This window comes from Globicephala melas, chromosome 5 (genome assembly GCF_963455315.2).
Source record: "Globicephala melas chromosome 5, mGloMel1.2, whole genome shotgun sequence".
Classification (NCBI taxonomy): Eukaryota; Metazoa; Chordata; class Mammalia; order Artiodactyla; family Delphinidae; genus Globicephala; species Globicephala melas.
The window spans coordinates 85,283,315-85,310,354 of record NC_083318.1 but is presented as its reverse complement, the minus strand read 5'-3'; the positions used below and the strand labels follow the sequence as shown (position 1 = coordinate 85,310,354).

Here is a 27,040-nt window from a genome sequence, read left to right as displayed (position 1 = left end):
GAATATGTCTAATTTGTCTAAGGAGTCTTCCTGATTAGAAATATTACGTGGAAAAAATATTACGTGAACTTCTCCTTTATACAAGTAACAGATATTAAAATTTTAACTTGAATAAAGTGATATTTTTTGCTTCTTATAACCTAGTAACCATGGTCATTAATTAAACTACAAGCTAACACCCTTATTCCCCTCTTAAAGCGTTTAGGAAAAAAAAAAAATCTTAAAGAGCTAGTGCATTTAAAGTGTAAGAAGCAATTACCCTCTAGAAATCTTTGAATTTCTCTAAGCTTTTTTAAATTTGTATAAGCACTTAATTTTTATATTATTTCTATAGCCATTTGGAACAGAAGTTTACTACATTAGATTTTTTAACAGCTTTATTGAGGTATAACTCATATATAGTTCACTCATGACGTGTAGAATTCATTGGTTTTTATTGTATTCACTGATAGTGCAAACCGTCAAAATAGTCAATTTTAGAACATTTTCATCATTAGGGTCCTTTAGCTATCATCTCCCTGTTCCCCTCCCCAGCAACTCTACGGAACCACTAACCTACTGTCTACAGATTTCTCTATCCTAGACTTTAATATGAGTGAAATCATATAGTACAAGTTTTTTTGCATTGACTTCTTTCAGTTTGTGTATTTTCAAGTTTTATCCATGTTGTACCATGTATCAGTAATACATCCCTTTTTATGATTGAGTGCTATTTCATTTTGTTACATTATGTTTTGTTTATCATTCATCCATTGCTGGACATTTGGGTTGTTTCTACCTTTTGGCTATTATGAATAATGCTGGTATAAACATTTGTGTACAAATGGAATTGCTGAGTCATATGGTAACTTTACATTAATCCTTTGAGGAGCTGTAAGACTGTTTTCCAAAGCATCTGCGCCATTTTATATTCCTACCAGCAGTGTTTAAGGTTTCCAATGTGTCCACATCCTTGTCATCATTTGTTATTATCTGATTTTTTGATTCTAGCCATCCTAGTTGGTATGAAATAGCATCTCATTGTGGTTTTGATTTTCATTTCTGTGAAGACTAATGATGTTGAGCATCTTTTCATGTGCTTATTGGCCGTTTGCCAATCTTTAGAGAAAGATTTACTCAGATCCTTTGCCTGATTTTTTTGGGATTGTCTTTTTTTAAATTGAATTGTATGAGGTTTTAATATATTCTAGATACAAGTCTCATCAAATAAATGATATTTGATAATCTTCTGTCTCATTCTTTGGATTGTCTCACTTTCTTGATGGTGTCCTTTGAAGCACAAAAGTTTTTAATTTTGGTAAAGTCCCATTGATCTGTTTTGTCCATTGTTGCTTGTACTTTTGGTGTCATATCTAAGAATCCTTTGCCCAGTCCAAGTTCATGAAGATTTACTCCCATGTTTTTTTCGTAAGAGTTTTGTAGTTTTAGCTCTTAAATTTAATTCTTTGATCCATTTTGAGTTAATTTTTGTATATGCTGTGAAAAGTCCAACTTCATTCTTTTGCATGTGACTATCCAGTTTTCCCATAACTGTTTGTCAAATGGTCTTAGCACCATTTTTGAAAATCAGCTGACCATAGATGTATAGGCTTATTTCTGGATTCTCAATTTTCTTGTTGTCTATATATCAGTTGTTGTTCTAGAACCACACTGTCTTGATTACCATTGCTTAGAGGTAAGTTTTGAAGTCAGGAAGTGTGATTTTTCTTTTTCACGAATGTTTTGGCTGTTCTAAGTCCCTTGCAATTCCATATAAGTTTTAGAATCAGTATGTCAGTTTCTGCAAAGATGTCAGAATTCTGAAATGGATTGCGTTGAATCTATTGGTTTGAGGAATATTTCCATCTTATCAGTGTCTATTGATCCTTGAACAGGGGTGTTTGTCCTATTATTTAGATCTTTAATTTTTCTCAGCAGTATTTTCAGAATATATTTTACACTTCTTTTGTTAAGTTCATCCCCCCTAAGTATCCCTTTTGATGCTGTTGTGAATGGAATTGCTTTTTAAATTTTATTTTTGGATTGATCATTGCAAATGTATAGACATACAATTGATCTTTGTATTTTGATCTTTATCCTGCAATCTTGTTGAACTCATGTATTAGTTCTGAGAGCTTTTTAGTAGATTTTGTGAGACTTTCTAAGTACAAGATCATGTCATTTGTGAATAGTGATAATTTTATTTCTCCCTTTCCAATCTGGATGCTTTTTCTTTCTTTTTCTTGCACTATTGTCCTGGCTGAAATTTTTAGTACTATGCTAAGTAGAAGTGACAATAGCAGACTTCCTTATCTTGTCCTTAATCTTAGGGGGAAAGCATTGAGTCTTTCACCATTCAGTACGTTATTAGCTGTGGGTTTTTCATAGATGTCCTTTTATCAGGTTGAGGAAGTTCCTTTTTATTCCTAGTTTGTTGAGCGTTTTTGTAGTGAAAAGATACATTTTGTCAAATGCTTTTTTTTTTTTTTTTGCATCTACTGAGGTGATTGTGTGATACATTTTTTTTGTTGTTGATAAAGTGTTGCTAGTTTTTTTGAGGGTTTTTTGTTTTGTTTCGGGTTTTTTTTTTTTTTTTGGCTGTAGTTTTCTTGTGATGTCTTTGTCTAGTTTTGTTATCAGGGTAACACTGACTTCATAAAATGAGTTGGAAAGTGCTCCTTTCTTTTTTGGAAGAGTTTGTGAAGAATTTGTATTAAGTCTTTGAATGACGGTAGAATTCATTGGTGAAACCATCTGGGCCTGGGCTTTTCTTTCTGGGTAGTTTTTTGATTACTGATTTATTCTCTTGTTATAAGTCTTTTGAAGTTGTTTATTTTTCTCTTGAATCAGTTTTGATAATTTGTGTGTTTCTAGGAATTTGTCCATTCCATCTAGGTTATCTAATTTGTTGGCATACAGTTGTTTATAGTATTCTCTAATAATCCTTTTTTTTTTTCTTTTGACTCTGAAGGTAGGACCTAGAGGGAGACTAGAAACTCCAGAAATAAACTATCAAAGAATACTCAGAAGTTTGGATGCTCTTTAGTTATGTTGCAAGCATAACTAAAGACTTTTTTTTCACAAATGATAAGAATAGGCTGGTAGACTGAGTCAAGAAACAAATTAAAACATAGGACTTGTAAGATGTGAGAGTGGAGAGAGAATTATGCAGTCTAGGAATAATGTATCTTGTTTGCATATATTTGGGGTAAGCTAGTTAGCTGGCAGCTACCAAAGAGATGAGCCTAGGTCCCTCTGGGCACTCTGCTGTTCCTTAGTAGGCTGAGTAGAGGTATCATATAAAACAATTTCAGTTGTTTGTGGATTTTCAACAAAAACTGTGATAGATTTAACTGTGTAGTATACATCATAAGCTGCCTGTAGTTAATGTCTCCCAGTGCCCTCCTATCATCATGTCTATCTCAGTTAGGCCAGGTCTGTACCGTTTCTTTTATCAGAATTTTTCAAATTAGAACTCTTGGTAGGTTCTAAAGTCAAATTTCCTTCCTGGACTAGTTGTAAGTTTTAGGACCTGAAGAAGGTTATCTGATATTTGTTATAGCCAATGTTATATTGTCTACCCACCTTGTGTAATGTTTCTAGAAGAAATACTTTTTGAAGAAATGTAAAAAATTACAAACTTTTCATTTTCATAGAGGTACAGGAAGCTCAAAGAATCAAGATAGTATGGCTGCACAAAATGTTCATCAAAAGTCTCAGATCAGTGGATATACATGCAAGACACGAGCAGAGTCAAACTTGGATTCTAGAGAGCCTGGGACTTCAGTTTTGGAAGGAAGGTATGCATGTGTTCTAAGGATAATAGGATTTACTCACTGTATTTGTTACCAATTGCTGTGTAACAGATTACTCTCAAAGCTTAATATTAATTTTGTTAGTGCCTTGCAAACATTATTTCACAGTTTTTGTGGGTAGAAATCTGGGAGAGAATTAGCTGGCTAGTTCTGGCTCAGGGAATCTCATGAGGTATAGCAGTCAAGATATCTATCTGATTTGCAGTCCTATGAAGGCTTGACTAGAACTTGGAGGATCCACTTATAAGGTAGCTAGAGGCCACAGTTTCTTGTCATGTGGCTCTCTCCATAAGGGTATTCAGTATGGTAGCTAGCTGGCTTCCCACAAAGCAGGTGATCCAAGAGAAAGTGTGACTATCATGGAGGCCATAGTGTCTTTTGATGACCTAGTCTTTGAAGTCTTCCACTTTATTCTGTTCACTAGAAACAAGTCACTAAGTCCATACCACACTCAGAAGAGGGGAGTTAGAATTAGGCTGTACCTTTTGAAAGGGGTGTCATCTAAGAATTTGTGGATGTAAGTTTAAAGAGAGCATACTCAGTGAGCAAACCAGATTAACCTAGTCTCCTAATATCTGAAGTCACACACCCTTTTTCAAAATGAAAGAATGGTAAATTATAGCAGATTCTCAGACTTTGAAGGGATGGCTAAGATTTCTTTACTCTTTGGGAGCCTGTGACCACTAGGCCTGTCTTGGGCTCATAATAGGAGGAAGAGGATCTAGGACTGGGATAAACTGAATCATCTCTGAACAGCTTCTGAACTATATTTTAAATTGCTTGTTTTTGCCTGTAGTTTAAAAAAAAATTAAGATAAGCTGATTTATTTGTAATTTTATTTCTTATTATTTGATTTTTATCAAAGAGTGTTATTTGAGTTGACTTAAATTTGTAACTCTGATTCATGAGTTAGTTTAAAGGGTTATAAAATTCAGTATTATCATGTTTGACAAGTCAAATGTATTAAATTGTGGATTTTTTGTTTTATGCAGCAAATAAGTATACTATTAATATTTTATAAGAAAAAAACCTTTGGCAGTTTTAGGATAAAAATGACCATTAAGGTAGATATATTAGATAGATATAAATGCACAAATTTTGTGGTTTACCTTTTTTTCTTAAGTGGACCTTCTAGGCTCAAGAATTATTTAACGTCTGGAATGAATAATTCAGATGTGGATGATAATGAAGTTCAGGAAAGTTTGAGTAAGTTATGATTTATTTTCTACTGTCTTGATTTTTATAGTGTTATGCATGTGAAGTAAGGTGTGCTGTGTTTTATTTAAATTATCACCAGTGACATTTTTGTGGCAAATATGTATTGAGTACCTACCCTTAAGAACCTTACTTTATGGTTAGAGATTTCTAAGACCTTATACCTGGGTGAGAGAGGGAGGGAGGGAGAAGAGAGAGAGGGAGAAAGAATGAGAGAGATGAATGACAGTCCTTTCTTTGAAGTAGGACATAATATAATTGGCACTTAAGACACATACTGCAGTATTTTAAAGCTGTTAAGGGTATAAATGAAGCAAGATTAGACATATATTGATGATTACTGAAGCTAAGTGTTGAAGTTTTTAAAATGCCTCTTAATAGAGAGTTTTATAATTTTTTATGTCCCTGAAGAATGTGCTTGAAATATAATCTCTTATACTGTTTTTCTCTTTCCTAATTCACTAATTCTTTTTCCATTTAAATTGTTTCTTCCCCTTTTGTTTAGATTTACTTTATTATTTTTCTCTAAGTGGAATGCTTTTTATATTTATTTTTCTGCTTTTTATTTGGTAAAGAAAAAGCTGAATTTTCTGGAGTATAGTTTTAGTTTAAAATGAAAGGTTTTTTTTTTTTTTTTCAATAGAGCGTTCTTATTGTTGTACACTCTGAATTATAGTGGTGATTTTTCTTTGACCCAGGTGTTATTTAAAAGAGTTCATTAGTCAAGAGTTTGGTCTCCAGAGTCAGGAACCTGGGATTGAATCTAGCTTTACCACTTATTAGCTATGTTATCTTGAGTAAGAAATTTCAGTGTTCTTAGCTTCAATTTCCTTATTTGTAAACTGGCGATATCAATTCTAATCACATAGATTGATACAAAGATGAATACACATTCTTTGCTTAGTTTTAATACCTGGTATATGTTCGTTATGCAGTGTTGGCTGTAATCCTAAGAAGTTGTGTTTTGTTTTGTTCTTTTGTTAATAATTTATAGTTTCATTTCATTGTTCTTGATAACTTTGCCCTGTATTATTAATTCTTTGAATTTTCTTTGTGTTCTAGAGTATGCTTAGAACACATAAAATTCATGGAAGAATTTTGTAATTCTTCTATGGATGCTTGAAAAAGAGAATATTACTTTTTGTGTACAGATATGGATTAAAAATATATATACACTCATTATTTTGTTAATGTAAGTGGATATATATTTTTCATATACTTTGCATATTTACGAAATTCTTAAATATTTATGGAATATTATGGAATACTTACTATGCATTCTAAGGGGAAAAGATATCAAAACTTGTGATTTGTTGGATGTTGAGAGTAGAAAAATAAAGCAGTGATTTTTAGGGTGGGAAATGCGAGTTACATTTTTAGATAGATGGGCAGAAAAGGTCTTACTGAAGAAGTGATAATTTGAGCAAAGATATGAGAAAGGTGAGAAATCAAATCATGCAGCTCTATGGAGAAATAGTGCCTCATGCAGAGGGAAGATAAGGGCAAAGGTTTTGATCAAGAAACACCAAGGAGGCTGGGAAGGCTGGAGTTGAGGAAGAGAGGGAGAGGGTAGTAGGAGATGATGTCACAGAGCTAACAAGAATGAAAGATCATATAGCATGTTAAAGGGTACTATAAGGATTTCGGGCTTTACTGAGAGAGATGGGAAGCCATTGGAGGATTTTGAGCAGAAGAGAGACATGACTAACCTATAAACAGAAAATTGTGGCTGCTGTAGAATACACATTAGGGGTGGACTGATAAGTTTGAAGGGGGCAGGTGTAAGGTTGGAAGCAGGGAGACCAGTTGGTGAGACATTAGTAATCCCCTTGTGAGGTGGTAGCTTGGACTAGGGGGTTAGCAGTGGAAGGTGGAGAGCAGTAGTAGGATTTTAGGTGTTTTTGATGGTAGAATCAACATGATTTCCTGATGGATGGGATGTAAGGTGTAAAAGAAAGTGAGGTGTCAAGGATAATGGACTTTAAAGTTTTTGGCCTGAGCACCTGGAAGAATGGCGTTGTCATTTCTTGATTTGGAAACTTCTAGAGAAGGGCAGATTTGGGGGAAAAGAACAGGATCTTAGATTTGGACATTCTGTGTTTCATATTATTCTTATGATTTGTATCCTTATCATTTGTGAGGTCTGTTAAGGATCGCCAGAGTTGACGGTAAAGTGTTTGCTTTGCAGTGGTCTGTCTCTCCTATTTCCTGCAGTCTTTACTATGTACATTTCAGCGCTCTTACTGAGCATGTAAGTTTGCATATGGAATGTACCTGTTTTGGTCAAATTTACCTTCTTGATCATGTTACAATGCTTTTACTTTGTAGTCTTCTTTTGTCTAATATTAACATTGTGACTCCCTGCTTTCTTTTGGTTTGTTTTTGTTTCTTATATTTCTTTTCTTCCTTTTACTTAACCTTTTTTTTTTTAATCAAACTAAAGCAGAGTGGCTTCAAACAGCATGATTGAATTTTTATTTTTGACTTGCTCTGTCAGTATTTTTTTCCTTTAATAAATGTTTAACAGATATGCTTTGTTACTTCTTTGTAAAGTTGGTAGATAAGTCTCACACATGCTAGCAAGGACTCAGGAACTTTCTTTTTTATCACAATGAACAACTAGTCAAATAGTAAAAGTCTTTTGAGTCACAGTCTTTTTGTCCTTTAAACTATTTGGCTATTGCTCTTTTATCTCATGATAGCTAATGCTTATGAGTAGATATTGTAAGCCAGCCTTACTTCTTTTTTCCTTTGTAAATAACCTGTTTCTTCCATTTTCATGCTTATTAGGCTTTGTTAGTCTTTGAAATTCTGGAGTTGTCTCTGTGTTTGGCTTTGTTTTGTTTTATACTCTTCTGGGAAATAATTTTAAATTTACTCAAATACCATATCCCCTTCATCCAGTTCCCATAATTTCCAACATTTTACAATATTTGTTTCATTTCCCTCCCTGCCATCTCTACATAAATGTTTATACATGTTTATTAGTCTTTTTTTTGGACTGTTCAAGTGCAAGTCGCATACATATTATTGTGTGAGTATGTGCAGACATGATGCAAGACAAGAACATAATCACTCTTCATCCATCCACGTCAGGAAATCAGCATTAATATAACACTAGTCTTCCTTCACTGACTCCATGCAGATTTCACCAGCAGTTCCATCAGTGTTCCTTTTTCTCTCTGGTTCAGGATCCAATCTAGGATCATGGACTGTGTTTGGGTCTCATGTCCCTTCAGTTTCTTTCAATAAGGAATAGTTCTTTAGTCTTCTTCTAACTTTCCTGACCTTGACACTTTTTTAAAGAGCTTTTCATTCTTTAGAATGACCTTCAACCTGGGTGTCTCTAATTTCCTCATGATCAGATATGAGCCATGCATATTTAACAGAAATACTACAGAAATGGCTGTGTTCTTTGTGCATCACATTAGGAGGCAAACAGTGCTGACTCATCTTCTACTAGTGATTTTACTTATTTATTTATTTAATTTTAAAATAAATTTATTTATTTTATTTATTTATTTTTGGCTGTGTTGGGTCTTTGTTGCTGCGTGCTAGCTTTCTCTAGTTGCAGTGAGTGGAAGCTACTGTTCATTGTGGTGTGCAGGCTTCTCATTGCAGTGGCTTCTCTTGTGGCAGAGCACGGGCTCTAGGTATGCGGGCTTCAGTAGTTGTGGCACACAGGCTTAGTTGCCTTGCAGCATATGGGATCTTCCCAGACCAGGGCTCGAACCGGTGTCCCCTGCATTGGCAGGTGGATTCTTAACCACTGCATCACCAGGGAAGCCCCTCTACTAGTGATTTTAATCTTCATCACCTGTTCAAGTTATTGTCTGCCAGGTTTCTCCACTCAGGGTTTTTCTCTTTGGTAATTGATAAGTATTTTGTGGAACTATATCCTATTTTAGTAACTTGTCCCTTTTCAAACCTCTGCACCAATATTAGCATCTTTTGAATATTCCCACCTGAATCCGCTAATGGTGGTACCAAATTACTATTTTCTATTTCCCTAATTTCTTCTCTGTTAGTTGGCATCCTATAAGAAATAGTTTTACTTACTCCTTCCCCATTTATTTATTCATTATTCATTTATTTATATTATTATGGACTACTACTGGGTTCCTATTTTATTCAGTGGGTTATAATCTTTATCATTTATTCTGGTACTCAAATTGTGCCAAATTTGGCCAGGAGGAGACATCCTTTCAACTGGTTCCTGAGACCTGTTGTCATGTTTCTGTCATTTTTTGAATACTGTCTTATTTTTTGGCAGAAGATGTTCCAGGCTCCTTCCCCTGCCTCTACTCTGGAATCAGTTATTTCTCCAAAGGAACCTAGTGGAGGACGACTTTTAGAAACTTAGATCCGGGTGCTTGGTATACTCATTGTTACTGGGATATCACGGCTTTTAGGTTCTCTCAGTGGACTGAGATAGGAAATAGATAAACACACATACATATATATGTGCACTGTACATACACAAGCATCTGTATCTTCTTTCTGTATTTATTCAGGCATCCCTTGCTTTATTGCTCTTTGCTTTAATGTGTGTCACAGATTTTGCATGTTTTACAAATTGAAGTTTTGCGGCAGGCAGCCCTGATCAAACAAGTCAATTGGCACCATTTTCCAATGGCATTTGCTCACTTAGTATCTCTGTGTCACATTTTGGTAATTAACACAATATTTCATTATTATTATATTATGGTAATCTGTGATCAGTGATCTTTGTTACTACTGTAAAAAAACATTACGACTTGCAGAAGGCACAGATGATATGTAGCATTTTTTAGCAATAAAGTATTTAAGATACATTGATTTTTAGGCATAATGCTTTTGCACACTTAATAGACTACATTATAGTGTAAACATAACTTTTATATGTATTGGGAAACAAAAATATTCATGTGACTCACTTTATTGCCAGATTTGTTTTATTGCAGTGGTCTGGAACGAAACTCTCAATATCTCTGAGGTGTTTCTGTATTTAGAAACCATGAGTTCACATCAGTACCTCCAACTCCAGTCCAGCATGTTTGACTTTCCCTTTTCCATTTTTGTTTTGTTTTGTTTTTGTGGTACGCAGGCTTCTCACTGCTGTGGCCTCTCCCATTGCGGAGCACAGGCTCCAGACGCGCAGGCTCAGCAGCCATGGCTCATGGGCCCAGCCGCTCCGCGGCACGTGGGATCTTCCCAGACCGGGGCATGAACCTGTGTCCCCTGCATCGGCAGGCAGACTCTCAACCACTGCGCCACCAGGGAAGCCCTCCCTTTTCCATTTTAATAAACCCTTTCTCAAGGATAGTGAGAAGCCTGGCTCCCATTATCCTCAGTATATTTATTCATTTGCTTTGTTCCTTCTCTTGTCTCCCACAGTTGCCTCCAGAGCCCACTGCTATAGGAAAATTTCCAAGAACGACTAATCCTCTACTTGTTATAGTGGGAAGTACAAGGGAAATTGTATATATATATATATATATATATATATTTTTTTTTTTTTGGAATAGCTTTATTGGGATGTACTTCACATACCATACAATTAACGCATTTATAGTATATAATTCAGTAGTTTATAATTATCACCACAGTAAATTTTAGAACACTTTCATGATCCCAAAAAAGAAACCTTCTACTCTTTAGCTGAGAATGTAATGAAAACTTAGACCTGCTTTTCAGGAAATGTATATTACACACAAAATTGTATTAAAAATCTAAGATGGTTCATGGATATTAAGTATTCTAGTTTCATATTGCTGCATAACTTAACATCCCAAACTTCATGGCTTAATACAACAGTCGATTTATCTCTTATGGTTCTGTGGGTTGACTTAGTTTATTAGCTGGGCAATTCTCATTTTGGCTCTCATGCATTTGTAGTTAGATGCAAGCTGCTGGGGCTGGAGTCACTTGAAATATCAGCTGGACTGGAAATCCATGGTGACTTATTTACTCATATATTTGGTACCTTGCCAGGGTGGCTGAAATAATTGGGGGCTGGCCAAGCATCTCTTTTCTTCCACATGGCCTTTCCACTTGGTTATCTTGGGTTTCCTCACAGCATGGCAGTCTTGGGGTAATCAGTCTTCATAATGATGGCTGTCTTTCCTCAGACTGAAGTTCCAAGAGATCCAGGTGGCACCTGCGTGTCTTCTGAGGAATTAGCTTTCAAAGTCCCAGAATGTCATTTCTGTGCATTCCATTAGTCAAGCAACTCACTAAGGCCAGTGGTGATTCAAGGAGAAGGCAATTAAACTTTGCCTCTTGATAAAGAACAGCGTTTGTGCATAGGAAGGGAAATAATTGATGGTTGTTATGTTTAGATGCTATTTATCACACTAAAGTTTAGAACTCTTGACCTAATTGTCACACTGCTAAGTAAATTCAGTATGGTTGCACTATTTACAACTTTAAGAATCATAGATTACTTTATTAACAGAGTAATTATTCATTATCACTCTTTGCATTTTTATCCACCCAGTGGCTTATTTCACTTAAAGTCCACAAGCAATAGAAAACCTGTTTGTTTTTTGTTACTTGTAACTGTTATCTTCTTAAGATATATTCACTGTAGCAAAATCTAGAGACATATTATACTCTTTTTCACTAGCCTTCATTTCTCAGCAGTGAAAAGCAAAGGGAGTAATAAAATGTATTGTCAGGTTGACAGATGAATGGATAAAGAAGATGTGGCACATGTATACAATGGAACATTACTCAGCCATAAAAAGAAACGAAATTGAGTTATTTGTAGTGAGGTGGATGGACCTAGAGTCTGTCCTACAGAGTGAAGTAAGTCAGAAAGAGAGAAATAAATACCGTATGCTAACACATATACATGGAATCTAAAAAAAAAAAAAAATTGTTCTGATAAACCTAGGGGCAGGACAGGAATAAAGACAGAGACGTAGAGAATGAACTTGAGGACACGGGGAGGGAGAAGGGTAAGCTGGGATGAAATGAGAGAGTAACACTGACATATATACACTACAAAATGTAAAATAGATAGCTAGTGGGAAGCAGCTGCATAGCACAGGGAGATCAGCTCAGTGCTTTGCGACCACCTAGATGGGTGGGATAAGGAGGGTGGGAGGCAGACACAAGAGGGAGGGGATATGGGGATATATGTATGCATATAGCTGATTCACTTTGTTATATACCAGAAACTAACACAATATTGTAAAGAAATTATACTCCAATAAAGATGTTATAAAAAAAAGGAGTATGCATCCAAGTAAAGAACTTATTTTCTAAGAAAAAAAATGTATTTTCAGGTTGAATTTTATTTTAAAATATTTATACTGAAGTTGACCGAGTAGCACACTTTAACTCAACATGAAATTAGTGGCCATTGCTCATGATATTGCTTCTGGAATTTGCAGATGATTCAAGAGTAAAAAGGTCTAACTCAACACCAGAGAACAAGGTGCATCACAAATTAGGTAAGATTACTTTTCTCTTAATATTTTCATATTATAAAACCTTTATTTCTAAATATAACTTAATTTTTTCTCAGGCAGGGGGAAAATATTATGTGGATTAATTGTCAGAGAAAGTAAAACTTGTATTTAGTTTTCATGAATTTCATGGTAAATCATCACAGGCCACTGAGTTTCTTTATTGTCCATTTATGAAGCCTGTAATCCTCTCACTCATTGCTCTATAGTAGGGAGCTGATAAGCTAAGAAGCTAGGGTGGAGAATTATATAAAATGTAACTGCTAGGTAGATGGCATCCCTGACAACTTCTCCCGTTTTTTCCAGTTCACACCTAAACAAAGCAGTAACTAGGATAAGTAAGCTGGGAGCTAAGGAATCCATGGAGAGGCTCACATGAGGATTAAAACTATGGTTTTTAAAGAGATATTTGCTGGTCAAGATTCATGGGACCTCTCACCTTTGTGGAACTGGAGTGGCTTTTTATCTCTCCCCCTATACTTGAGGCTTCTACACCTGTACCTGAAGAGAACCTGTAGGAATGAAGCTTTTTCTAATTGCTTCAACCAAAACCTCACATCTTGTCAGTTAGTATTTTGTAGGCCCATGTGAAGAGAGGCTGCTATACTTCTCAGTGCTTAATGCTTGTCTTGGAGTGGAATATGCCTAGAGTCAGAGTAGGCAAAGAGAAATAAAAGTGTCCCTGAGCAGGGGCTCCAGCAACCCAAGAGAGGAAAATCAAGAATTATGCCTAGCAACAGTAGGCAGCTTCTGGTGTGCTAGAACCATTGTAGTAGATGGATAACAATTTTAACAATGAAGGAAATATGAGTACTGTCAGAGATCTAGTTATATCATAGAAGGCTTTCTGGTTGCTAAAGCATAATTTTTCAGTTTAAAAAGTCAGTACATGAACTGAAAGTAAATATATTTTCTGTTGAGAGCTGAATTAGTAGCTGGTATTGACATTGAAGAAATTCATCAGAACAGAAATATAAAAAAAGATGGAAACAATGAAGAAAAAAATATGCAGTGGAAATAACAGGGAGACAGCAGATAAAACATGCAAATAACAGGATTTCCAGAAAAAAGAAACAGATGGAGGAATGAAAACAGTTAAAGAAAGTACTAGTTAAAACTTCTGTGGGCTTCCCTGGTGGCGCAGTGGTTGGGAGTCCGCCTGCCAATGCAGAGGACGCGGGTTTGTGCCCCAGTCCAGGAAGATCCCACATGCCGCGGAGTGGCTGGGCCCGTGAGCCATGGCCGCTGAGCCTGGGTGTCCGGAGCCTGTGCTCCGCAATGGGAGAGGCCACAACAGTGAGAGGCCTGCGTACCGCAAAAAACAAACAAAAAACAAACAAACAAACAAAAAACAATTAAAACTTCCCTGGAGTAAAGATAGGCTTGATCTGCAATTTGAGAAAGTTTACCAACTGCCAGAGAGAATTAATGAAAAAGATACATCTCTAGACATAAGTGAATAGAATTCCTGAATTTCAAGGATAGAAGAAAGCTTCCAGACAGAAAAGTTACATATAAAGGAGAAAAAAAACCCCAACAAAATCTGACTCCCACGACTCACGTATGCAACTCTGGAAGAATAAAGTAATATATATAGCCTTTCAGAAATGTATTACAGAGGCAGGCATAGTCAAGATGGCATACTAGGAGCATGTGGAATTCATGTCTTCTCACAACTAGGGCACGTACCAGGCACTGGTGGGGGACCATGGACCCCTAAGGGGACAGGATGAACCCCCAGTGACTGGTTGTTTCTATTATACTTTTATTTTTCCTGATATATTTTTTATCTTTCTAATTTTATTTTTTATTTATTTATTTTTTTTGCGGTACGTGGGCCTCTCACTGTTGTGGCCTCTCCCGTTGCAGAGCACAGGCTCCGGATGCACAGGCCTAGCGGCCGTGGCTCATGGGCCAAGCCGCTCCGTGGCATGTGGGATCTTCCCGGACCGGGGCACGAACCCATGTCCCCTGCATCGGCAGGCGGACTCTCAACCACTGCGACACCAGGGAAGACCTATTTTGTTTTTTATTCTTTGATATTGTACTGCTCCTTCTCTCTTTCTTTCTTTTTCTTTTTGTTATGCACCACGAAGCTTGTGGGATCTTAGTCATCAGGCCAAAGGTCGTGCCCGAGCTCCTGTGGTGGGAGCTGCGAGTCCAAACCGCTGGACTAACAGAGAACCTCAGCCCCCACAGAATATCAATTGGAGTGAGGCCTCCTGGAGGTCCTCATCTCAGGACCAAGACCTGGCTCTATCCAAGTGCCTGCAAACTCCAGTGCTGGACGTCTCAGGCCAAACAACCAGTAAGACAGGAATGCGGCACCACCCATCAAAAAAAAAAAAAGGACAAAAAAATATGTTACAGATGAAGGAGCAAGGTAAAAACCCACCAAACCAAACAAATGAAGAGGAAATAGGCAGTCTATCTGAAAAAGAATTCAGAGTAATGATAGTAAAGGTGATCCAAAATCTTGGAAACAGAATGGAGAAAATACAAGAAACATTTAACAAGGATCTGGAAGAACTAAAAGGCAAACAGTGATGAACAACACAATTACTGAAATTAAAAATACTGTAGAAGGAATCAATAGCAGAATAACTGAGGCAGAAGAACAGACAAGTGAGCTAGAAAATAAAATGGTGGAAATAACTGTCAGGGAGCATAATAAAGAAAAAAGAATGAAAAGAATTGAGGACAGTCAGAGACCTCTGGGACAACATTAAACGCACCAACATTCAAATTATAGGGGTCCCAGAAGAAGAAGAGAAAGAAAAAGGGTCTGAGAAAATATTTGAAGAGATTATAGCCAAAAACTTCCCAAACATGGGAAAGGAAATAGACAATCAAGTCCAGGAAGCACAGAGAGTACCATACAAGATAAACCCAAACAGAAACACACCAAGACACATATTAATCAAACTATCAAAAATTAAATACAAAGAAAAAGTATTAAAAGCAGCAAGGGAAAAGCAACAAGTAACATACAAGGGAATCCACATAAGGTTAACAGCTGGTCTTTCAGCAGAAACTCTGCAAGCCTGAAGGGAGTGGCAGGACATATTTAAAGTGATGAAAGGGAAAAACCTGCAACCAAGATTACTCTACCCAGCAAGGATCTAATTGAGATTCGATGGAGAAATTAAAACCTTTACAGATAAGCAAAAGTTATGGGAATTCAGCACCACCAAACCAGATTTATAGGCAGGAAACACAAGAGAAGGAAAAGAACTACAAAAACAAACCAACAACAATTAAGAAAATGGTCATAGGAACATACATATTGATAATTATCTTAAATGTAAATGGACTAAATGCTCCCACCAAAAGACACAGACTGGCTGAATGGATATAAAAACAAGACCCGTATATATGCTGTCTACAAGATACCCACTTCAGACCTAGGGACACATACAGACTGAAAGTGAGGGGATGGAAAAAGATATTCCATGCAAATGGAAATCAAAAGATAGCTGGAGTAGCAATTCTCCTATCAGACAAAATAAAGACTATTACAGGAGACACAGAAGGACACTACAGAATGATAAGGGATCAATCCAAGAAGAAGATACAACAATTGTAACAATATATGCACCCAACATAGGAGCTCCTCAATACATAAGGCAAATGCTAACAGCCATAAAAGGGGAAATTGACAGTAACACAATCATAGTAGGGGACTTTAACACCCCACTTTCACCAACAGACAGATCATCCAGAATGAAAATAAATAAGGAAACACAAGCTTTAAATTGACGCATTAAACAAGATGGACTTAATTGATATTTATAGGACATGCCATCCAAAAACAACAGAATACACTTTCTTCTCAAGTGCTCATGGAACATTCTGCAGGATAGACCATATGTTGCGTCACAAATCAAGCCTTGGTAAATTTAAGAAAACTGAAATTGTATCAAGTATCTTTTCTGATCACAACGCTGTGAGACTAGATATCATTTACAGGAAAAAGACTGTAAAATATACAAACACATGGAGGCTAAACAATACGCTACTGAATAACCAAGAGGTCACTGAAGAAATCAAAGAGGAAATCAAAAAATACCTAGAAACAAATGACAACGGAAACACGATAACCCAAAACCTGTGGGATGCAGTAAAAGCAGTTCTACGAGGGAAGTTTATAGCAAAACAATCCTACCTTAAGAAACAAGAAAAATCTCAAATAAACAACCTAACCTTACACCTAAAGCAATTAGAGAAAGAAGGACAAGAAAACCCAAAGTTAGCAGTAGGAAACAATTCATAAAGATAAGATCAGAAATAAGTGAAAAAGAAATGAAGGAAACAATAGCAAAGATCAATAAAACTAAAAGCTGGTTCTTTGAGAAGATAAACAAAATAGATAAACCATTAGCCAGACTTATAAAGAAAAAAGGGAGAAGACTCAAATCAACAGAATTAGGAATGAAGACGGAGAAGTAACAACTGACAGTGCAGAAATACAAAGGATCATGAGAGATTAGACTACAAGCAACTCTATGCCAATAAAATGGACAATTTGGAAGAAATGGACACATTCTTAGAAAAGTACAACCTTCCAAGACTGAACCAGGAAGAAATAGAAAATATAAACAGACCAATCACAAACACTGAAATTGAAACTGTGATTAACAATCTTCCGATAAACAGCCCAGGACCAGATGGATTCACAGGCAAATTCTGTCAAACATTTAGATAAGAGCTAACACCCATCCTTCTCAAACTGTTCGAAAATATAGCAGTAGGAGGAATACTCCCAAACTCATTCTACGAAGCTACCATCACCCTGAAGCCAAACCCAGACAAAGATGTCACAAAAAAAGAAAACTACAGGCCAGTATCTCTGATGAACATAGATGCAAAAATCCTCAACAAAATACTAGCAGACAGAATCCAACAGCACATTAAAAGGATCATACACCATGATCAAGTGGGGTTTACCCCAGGAATGCAAGGATTCTTAAGTATACACAAATCAATTAATAATGATACACCATATTAACAAATTGAGGGATTAAAAACCATATAATCTCAATAGATGCAGAAAATGCTTTTGACAAAATTCAACACCCATTTATGAAAAAACTCTCCAGAAAGTTGGCATAGAGGGAACCTACCTCAACATAGTAAAAGCTATATATGACAAATCCACAGTCAACATCGTTCTCAATGGTGAAAAACTGAAACCATGTCCTATAAGATCAGGAACAAGACAAGGTTGCCCACTCTCACCGCTAGTATTCAACATAGTTTTCGAAGCCTTAGCCACAGCCATCAGAGAAGAAAAAGAAATAAAAGGAATCCAAAGCGGAAAAGCAGTAGTAAAACTGTCACTGTTTGCAGATGATATGATACTATCCATAGAGAATCCTAAAGATGCTACCAGAAAACTACTAGAGCTAATCAATGTATTTGGTAGAGTAGCAATATACAATATTAATGCACAGAAATCTCCTGTATTCCTAAACACTAATGATGAAAAATCTGAAAGAGAAGTTAAGGAAACACTCCAATTTACCATTGCAACGAAAAGAATAAAATACCTAGGTATCAACCTACCTAAGGATACAAAAGACCTGTATACAGAAAAATATTAGACACTAATGAAAGAAATTAAAGATGATACAAACAGATGGAGAGATATACCATGTTCTTGGGTTGGAAGAATCAACATTGTGAAAATGACTATACTACCCAAAGCAATCTACAGATTCAGTGCAATCCCTGTGAAACTACCAATGGTATTTTTCACAGAACCAGAACAAAATATTTCACAATTTGTATGGAAACACAAAAGACCCCGAATAGCCAAAGCAATCTTGAGAAAGAAAAACAGAGCTGGAGGAATCAGGCTCCTGGACTTCAGACTGTACTACAAAGCTACAGTAATCAAGGCAGTATGGTACTGGCAAAAAAAACAGAAATATAGATCAATGGAACAGGATAGAAAGCCCAGAGATAAAGCCATGCACATATGGTCACCTTTTCTTTGATAAAGGAGGCAAGAATATACAATGGAGAAAAGACAGCCTCTTCAATAAGTGGTGCTGGGAAAACTGGATAGCTACATGTAAAAGAATGACATTAGAACACTCCCTAATACCATACCCAAAAATAAACTCAAAATGGATTAAAGGCCTAAATGTAAGGCCAGACACTGTAAAACTCTTAGAGGAAAACATAGGCAGAACACTCCATGAGATAAATCACAGCAAGATCCTTTTTGACCCACCTCCTAGAGTAAAGGGAATGAAAACAAAAATAAACAATTGGACCTAATGTAACTTAAAAACTTTTGCACAGCAAAGGAAACCATAAACCAGACGAAAAGACAGTCCTAAGAATGGGAGAAAATATGTGCAAATGAAGCAACTGACAAAGGATTAATCTCCAAAATATACAAGCAGCTCATGTAGCTCAATATCAATAAAAAACCCAGTCCAAAAGTGGGCAGAAAACCTAAATGGATATTTCTCCAAAGAAGATATACAGATTGCCAACAAACACATGGAAATATGCCCAACACCACTAATCATAAGAGAAATGCAAATCAAAACTACAATAAGGTATCACTTCACACCAGTCAGAATGGCCATCATCACAAAATCTACAAACAATAAATGCTGGAGAGGTTGTGGAGAAAAGGGAACCCTCTTGCATTGTTGGTGGGAATGTAAATTGATACAGCCACTATGGAGAACAGAATGGAGGTTCCTTAAAAAACTAAAAATAGAACTACCATATGACCCAGCAGTCCCACTACTGGTCATATACCTGAGAAAACCACAATTCAAAGAGTCATGTACCACAGTGTTCATTGCTGCACTGTTTACAATAGCCAGGACATGGCAGCAACCTAAGTGTCCATAAAGCGATGAATGGATAAAGAAGACGTGGCATATACACACACACACACACACACACACACACACACACACACACACACACACACACACACAATGGAATATTACTCAGCCATAAAAAGAAATGAAATTGAGTTACTTGTAGTGAGTTGGATGGACTTAGAGTCTGTCATACAGAGTGAAGTAAGTCAGAAAGAGAAAAACAAATACCGTATGCTAACACACAGATATGGAATCTAAAAAAAAAAAATGATTCTGATGAACCTAGGGGCAGGACAAGAATAAAGACAGAGACGTAGAGAATGGACTTGAGGTCACGGGGAGGGAGAAGGGTAAGCTGGGACGAAGTGAGAGAGTAACATTGACATATATACACTATGAAATGTAAAATAGATAGCTAGTGGGAAGCAGCTGCATAGCACAGGGAGATCAGCTCAGTGCTTTGCGACCACCTCGATGGGTGGGATAGCGAGGATGGGAGGGAGGCGCAAGAGGGAGGGGATATGGGGATATATGTATACATATAGCTTATTCACCTTGTTATACAGTAGGTACTAACACAACATTGTAAAGCAGTTATACTCCAATAAAGATGGTAAAAAAAAAAAATGCATTACAGTCCTTTGTTTTAACTAGCCACGATATCTTTCTTTCTGATAACTGAATTTATTTTGCAGATAGTGCAAGATTAAGTTCAGCTTCCTCTATGTAAAATATCCATGTAAGGTAATCTAACCAACTATCATATAAGTAAAAAATGAGTTCAAAGAGAGGAAACAGTGCTGAGGAATGATTCTGAATATACGTGGTTAAATTTAAACAATGTGTATTTGTTTTCTGCTGCTGTGTACCAAATTACTACAAATTTAGTTGTTTAGACAACACACATTATTATCCCTTGGTTTCCGTGGGTCAGGAGCTCAGGCACAAATTAGCTGGGTCCTCTGTTCAAGGGTTTCACAGGCTGCAGTCCAACGTCTCAGCCTGGGCCATGATCTTACCTGAGGCTCGAGATCCTGTTAACCACCACAAGCTCATGTAGTTGTTAGCAGAATTCAGTTCCTTGGAATTGTAGGACTGAGGTACATGTTTCCTTGGTGGCTGTGAGCCATGGGCCACTAGTCTCAACTTCTAGGGGTCACCTGCAGTTCCTTGGTGCATGACCCTTTTCATAGACCCTTCACAGTATGGCAGCTTGCTTCTCCAAAGTGAGCAAGGAAGAATTTTTCTCTCCTTCTGGTAGTGTCTTATATGTATGATCATGATGTAATCACAGAAGTGACTTCCCATTGCTTTTGCCATATTGTGTTGAGTGTGTCATAGGTTCCACATGTATCCCAGGGAAGGGGATTATATAAAGGTGTGTCTCATTGCTCACACCTTAGGATATGTCTACTACTAAATGCTAATATGATTGGGGATTTATAAGTACTAAGTAAGGATTTTTGCAGTGATAGCTTGAAATCCACACTATCTTAACAAAACTTGGTGTGGTGGGGAGGAGAGTAGGAGTGGAAGGGGGGTAATAAAAGTAGTGTAAAAGTTTCATTTTACTAAATGAGAAAAAGGAGACAATAACATCTTGGTGGGGGATATAGTTTTTTTTTGTTGTTTTTTTGCTGTATGCAGGCCTCTCACTGTTGTGGCCTCTCCCGTTGTGTAGCACAGGCTCCAGACACGCAGGCTCAGCAGCCATGGCTCACGGGTCCAGCCGTTCCGCGGCATGTAAGATCTTCCCGGACCGGGGCACGAACCCGTCTCCCCTGCATTGGCAGGCGGACTCTCAACCACTGCACCACCAGGGAAGCCCCGGGGATATAGTTTTTAATATAATGATGGAGAAATGAGTATGACTGTTGAGTGTCAGGAATGGGAAGGTAACCAATATTAGAGTGAAAAAGCACAGTAAACTTTGAAATGACCAAGGTTTGGGGTATGGAGGAAGAAATGGTATTCTGACCAAACCAGTGAGAATGAGGGAAAAAGAGAATCACTGATGTAAAATAACCTGTAAATATAAAGTAAAATGGAAGAAATAAATAGATGTATATTACTTGTTATACTAAATAAGTGTGAATGGATTGAATTCCTCTAGTAAGATAGAGACTATCAGATTTGGTTAAACAAAACAAACTTACCTATGTGTTTATAAGAAATACTTAAAACAGGTTTTAAAATAGAAGATTATCAAAGAATTAAGTAGACTAATATAAACAGAAAGAAAGTAGTATATTTTTTAATATTAGGTGAATTGAAATTTAAGGTTAAAAGTGCTGAACAGGATGAAGGACTTGTAATAATAAAATTAGCACTTTATGAAGAAGATGGAAAAATCATAAACTACTATGTACCAAACAACCTAGCAACTAAAATGTGTAAAGGAAAAAAACTAAGGAAAAGCAAGGAGATTTTAATTTAAACAATACAGTTAGACTGGGAGATTTTGTTAGACCACTTTCAGAATTGGACAACTCCAGCAAACCAGAAGTAAATAAGAACATAGGAAGTTGATTATGTAGCCAACAAACTTAGTACATAGAACTTTGCCTTGTTCACATAAAACGAATAGATATGTGTGTATACACACAAACACATGTATACATAACCACCCCTGATTTATAAACTTCCTATTGTGGAGCATTTAGGTGGTTTTCAGTTTGCTTTTTGCTTTTTCTTTTCTGTTTCTATTATGAACAGTACTACCATGAATGTACTTAACACCTATATCTTTGCCCATTTTTGTGAATATTTTGCAAACTCATTTTCTAAAGATGAAATTTCTACGTCACACAGTATTACAATTATAGGTATTGTCAAATTGTCATCAATCAGTTTACATTTCTACCTACAATATATGAGAATTCCGGTGTACCTTTAACATCATTAACCATGAATGTTACCATGTTTTTAAATCTTTTCCAATCTAGTAGCTTGGCATTTCTTTAATAACACAAATATGTCTTAAAATTTGTTTTTCTAGTGTTTTGTCTAAAAGCATTTGTGTTCTAGAAAGTAATATCAATCTTTTCACTGCAGAGTATCATCCAACTAAACATATATGTGCATTTTTTGTCTGATGTCTTTTTACAGTATTGCCCTCCAACACACCAAATGTTCGCAGGACCATGAGAACACGATCAAAACCTTTGGAATATTGGAGAGGGGAGCGAATAGATTATCAAGGAAGGCCATCTGGTAAAATTTATGCTTTAGTGTCTCAAAATAATAATAATGATAATCGCTACAATTTATTTAGGTACATTACATGCCAAGTGCTGTCTTATGTATTTACATACATTACCTTATTTAATCATCATCCTCCAAAAATGTGACAATAGATTCAAGTCCAGATTTCTCTGATTACTGTAGAGATGCTGATTTGTTTTCTTTTAGGTAACAATTTGAGGTGAGCATGTGGCTTGATAGAGTGTTATTATTTTTATACTACCTAGCAAGGTTTTTAATTGCATAAAATGAAGCATTAGATCAGAACATGAGAAAATATAACTGTCAAAGATTAAGTATTCCCCATTATTATTCTCATTCTATTTTCTTATATTTTTCTACAAAAATTGTAGAGGGTGGGAAAGAAAGTATAGTGAGTGTTATCGTGAAGTTATTTCCTTTCTTTTGGTGTATATTTCTGAGTCAAAGGACTAAACTGACATGTGGATTACTATAAATAGTTCATTGCTGATCTTTGTGTTCTTTGTTTTTTACACTTCCACTGATGACTTGATTTCAAGCAACAGAGATCATTCAGTCATGTTTCATCAGTGCTTCTAGATTTAGGATAGAGACAAGTGAAATTGGTTGCTATTTGTGTTGTTTGAATTTTTAACTGTGGAGTGTGGTAAAACTAATGTATTCTTTCATACTTTGAAAGGAAATGTGCTGTATTAATTTAATGAGTTTTGTTTCAAGATTTTCACTTTGCCAGGTATGATAATTTACCTTTTTTTTTGGTTAAATTTCAGGAGGATTTGTGATTGGTGGAATACTGTCCCCAGACAAAGTATCATCTAAAAGGAAAGCAAAAGGAAACTTGGGAAGAGTCAATACAATAGTTAATAGGAAAAGGATCTGTCTTGATAATGATGAAAGAAGTATGAACTTATTCCTTATTTTATAACAGTGCTTTGAGAAGTAGCTCTTTGCAAATTTTGAAATATATCTCTAAAAGCTTCAGATATACTACTACTTCAGGGTAAATTATCTTTTTAATGTCCACTTTTTTCAGATTTTGAAAGTAAACTAATTTTATTCTTTTAAAAAAATCATTTATAGCAGAGTGTAAAACATTTCCACCTGAGTAAATTGACCTGTCAAATGAAGCTTATCTTTTCTGTGCTCGAATTATGGTTAAAATAAACATGTTAAAGAATTCTTTTTAAAGTGTATTGTATATACTTCAGCTCTCTTAGAGAATATGCAAAACACCATTTAACTTCTTGATGATGCAAGAATTCAAAAGTTGTCAGAAAATAAGAAGTTTAGGATGTTTGCTTCTGTGGTAAATCATTGTGATTTTTGAATTTTTGTTTATCAAAGCGGTCATTGATAAACAGGAAAAAGATATGCCTCTGGCAATTTTCATTTACAACTTGTCCATAGCTGCATTTCATACTAGATTTTTTTTAATGGAAAAGAATTTTAAGTAAGATTTCAGTGGTATTTCTTTTGCAGAGAATAAATTCGTGGAAAATCTGAATATACCTCTGGGAGATCCTTTGCAGCCAACGAGGGTAAAGGACCCAGAAACACGAGAGATTATTCTTATGGGTAAGATCAGGGTTGATATTGAGAATACTTAATTTAACAACTAATAAAGACAAACCGAAGTCTGGCTTGTCTGCTTTCCCTTTCTCTCCCCAGATCTTTCAGAGCCAAAGTCTAGTAGAGAGTCTAATTCAAATAAGCAGCCTGTATGAGGACTACACTAGGGGAACTGATGGCAGACAACCTCCAGGGTACATATAGTACCATGCATTTGTCCTCTGTGATACAAGTGCTACCATCAGGAGTGTTGTCTCCGCCATTAGGGTCCAGGCCTTCTTTGACCATGAGGACACAAGCGGACAGGGGCTGTTCATGGGGAACTCTAGCAAGTTAACTGGCAGACTCCTGGATACACTCTTACTGGGGCTGTTCATGGGGAAATCTAGCAAGTTAACTGGCAGACTCCTGGATACACTCTTACTGGGGCTGTTCATGGGGAAATCTAGCAAGTTAACTGGCAGACTCCTGGATACACTCTTACTGTGAGACTGGATGGGGATTATGGCAGGATTTAGACAGCCTTTGGTGCTGTGAGATGCCAATATTGGTATCTGGGGTATAAAACCTTTCTGGAGATGACTAGCAAGGGCATCAGTCAGCCAAACAAATGCCATGCTGAACCTTAAGGCTGGTACAGGGTCCTAGAAGCCTCCTTCTGTACTTAATAGGCATTAAACATTTAGTGTCTAGGACAACATGGGAGGTCCCAAGGGATGGGCTATAGAGTGATGGGGTTAAGTAGGGGACACTCAGCTATTTACCAACCAGGGAATATATACATACAGGAAATATTTAAATATTTTAACAACTGTTATGACTGTACCAGTGAGTTCTTGGGACTATTTATCCCAAGTCAGAGGACAGATATCTCAAACCAGAGAGGCAGTATTTACACTTAAAATTTTGACTGTGGCATAAGTTCCATTTGATATCTTAAGTAGCAAAGTTATTTCTATATTCCAGATTGTTTATTTGGCAACAGAGGTAGAAGCACAGAGAATTTTGTTTAGTGAAGTGTCTTAACTAAAAACATTGCTATACTGTATCAGGTTAAAAAAGTTGTGTGTTGTCAAGAATTCATAAGATTTTGTTTCTTGAGTCTATGTATTTTCTATATCCTGTAGTCTGTGGGAGTACAGTCAGAAGCTGATGATAGAAAAATATATTAATTACAGGTCTGGAAAAGGTTGTAAGTAAAAGGGAAATTAAAAAGTGATATAGTAGGGCTTCCCTGGTGGCGCAGTGGTTGAGAGTCCACCTGCCGATGCAGGGGACATGGGTTCGTGCCCAGGTCTGGGAAGATCCCACATGCCGCAGAGCGGCTAGGCCCGTGAGCCATGGCCACTGAGCCTGCGCGTCCGGAGCCTGTGCTCCGCCAACGGGAGAGGCCACAACAGTGAGAGGCCCACGTACCGGAAAAAAAAAAAAAAGTGATATAGTAATTTGTGAGCTACAGTTAGAACTCCGGTTACTTAGAGGCTTTACCTGATAGATAAATAAAAATCTTGTTATTTAATAAGCAAGCACAAAGGAATTTATTGACATGATAATGATACATTTGTGTTGTGGCTATGTTAAACTTTTTAAAGATAGGAATCCTTTCTTATCTCTTAGCTGATTTTGTTTTCTGTCTGAGCTATTATGGGAAAAATAGTAATACTACCATTGTTATTATTAATAGCCAAGACTTACCTAATGCTTACTTTGTGCCAGTGTTTTAAATACTTTACACACTTTAAGTCATTTGATATTCACAGCTCTAACATAGATGAAGTATTATTACCCCATTTTATAGAAAAGAAAATGTAGGCACAAATAGAGAGGATAAGCAACTTGGGTAAGTTCACACAGCTTGTAAGACAGAGATAGGATCTGACCTGTGGCATTCTAGCCCCAGAGTCAGTGATATTAATCACATCTATCTTTCTAAGGCAGGTTTATGTCTATATATGTGTGTATATGCTGTATCAGAGAAATGTCATTGCTATTACTTTGTACTTATATTATTTTTTTCCCTTAGATCTTGTAAGGCCACGAGATACATACCAATTTTGTGTTGAACATGGTGAGTTGAAAGTATATAAAACATTGGATACACCATTTTTTTCTACTGGAAAATTGATATTAGGACCACATCAAGAAAAGGGAAAGCAGCATGTAGGCCTAGACACATTGGTGAGTGTATTTTTCCATATATTTATGTTTTGCTCTTGGCACAACTCTGATTTGTTGGACTTGATGAAGCGTTAAAAATGCTATTTCCTCAGAAATGATATATGATTACTATAGTGCACAGATAATTTTTTAGTTTTTTTCATATGTTTAAAGTCAGTCGACCAATGGCTGTTTAAAAGTACTTGTTTTGTGCATAGCAGTGTAGGCTTGAGATTCAGAAGTTTAGGGAATCGTCTTTACTTAAAAGAATCCTTGAGGGCTTCCCTGGTGGCACAGTGGTTGAGAGTCCGCCTGCTGATGCAGGGGACACGGGTTCGTGCCCCGGTCCGGGAAGATCCCACATGCCGCGGAGCGGCTAGGCCCGTGAGCCATGGCCACTGAGCCTGCGCGTCCGGAGCCTGTGCTCCACAACGGGAGAGGCCACAACAGTGAGAGGCCCGCGTACCGTGAAAAAAAAAAAAAAAAAGAATCCTTAAAATTAGTTTTGCAAACAAATCATTAGAATTTTAGAGCTGGAGGGGATTATTGAGATTAAGTGTAACAGGAGATTGAGGACTGGGAGCTAGTTGCTTCAATAAGTATTAAAGAATATATTACTGTATATAGCAGTATTATTGGCTGAAGTCATAATGAGACTCAAGGTGAGTCTCTCTTCTCTGAGTCTGTCTCTCTGTCTCTTTCTCACTGGAGACACACACCCCTATAACATTGTATTTATATCAGATAATTTTTGCATTTTGAATTTGAAAATGAA

At 36.6% G+C, this 27,040-nt stretch overlaps 1 protein-coding gene across 3 annotated transcripts in view; it reads left to right on the top strand.

Moving 5' to 3' along the window:
* Positions 1 to 27,040, top strand: part of CENPC (centromere protein C) — a 91,361-nt gene that overhangs the window by 58,210 nt on the left and 6,111 nt on the right. For 2 of the 3 annotated variants that reach the window (XM_030880676.3, XM_030880674.3), the window contains exons 11-17: positions 3,636 to 3,779; positions 4,918 to 5,000; positions 12,389 to 12,448; positions 22,423 to 22,527; positions 23,310 to 23,438; positions 24,019 to 24,114; positions 26,132 to 26,286. In XM_030880676.3, coding sequence (XP_030736536.2) covers positions 3,636 to 3,779; positions 4,918 to 5,000; positions 12,389 to 12,448; positions 22,423 to 22,527; positions 23,310 to 23,438; positions 24,019 to 24,114; positions 26,132 to 26,286 — 772 coding nt within the window. Of the gene's footprint in view, positions 1 to 3,635; positions 3,780 to 4,917; positions 5,001 to 12,388; positions 12,449 to 22,422; positions 22,528 to 23,309; positions 23,540 to 24,018; positions 24,115 to 26,131; positions 26,287 to 27,040 lie in introns of those variants that run through there. The other variant, XR_004044398.3, reaches the window with a different exon arrangement.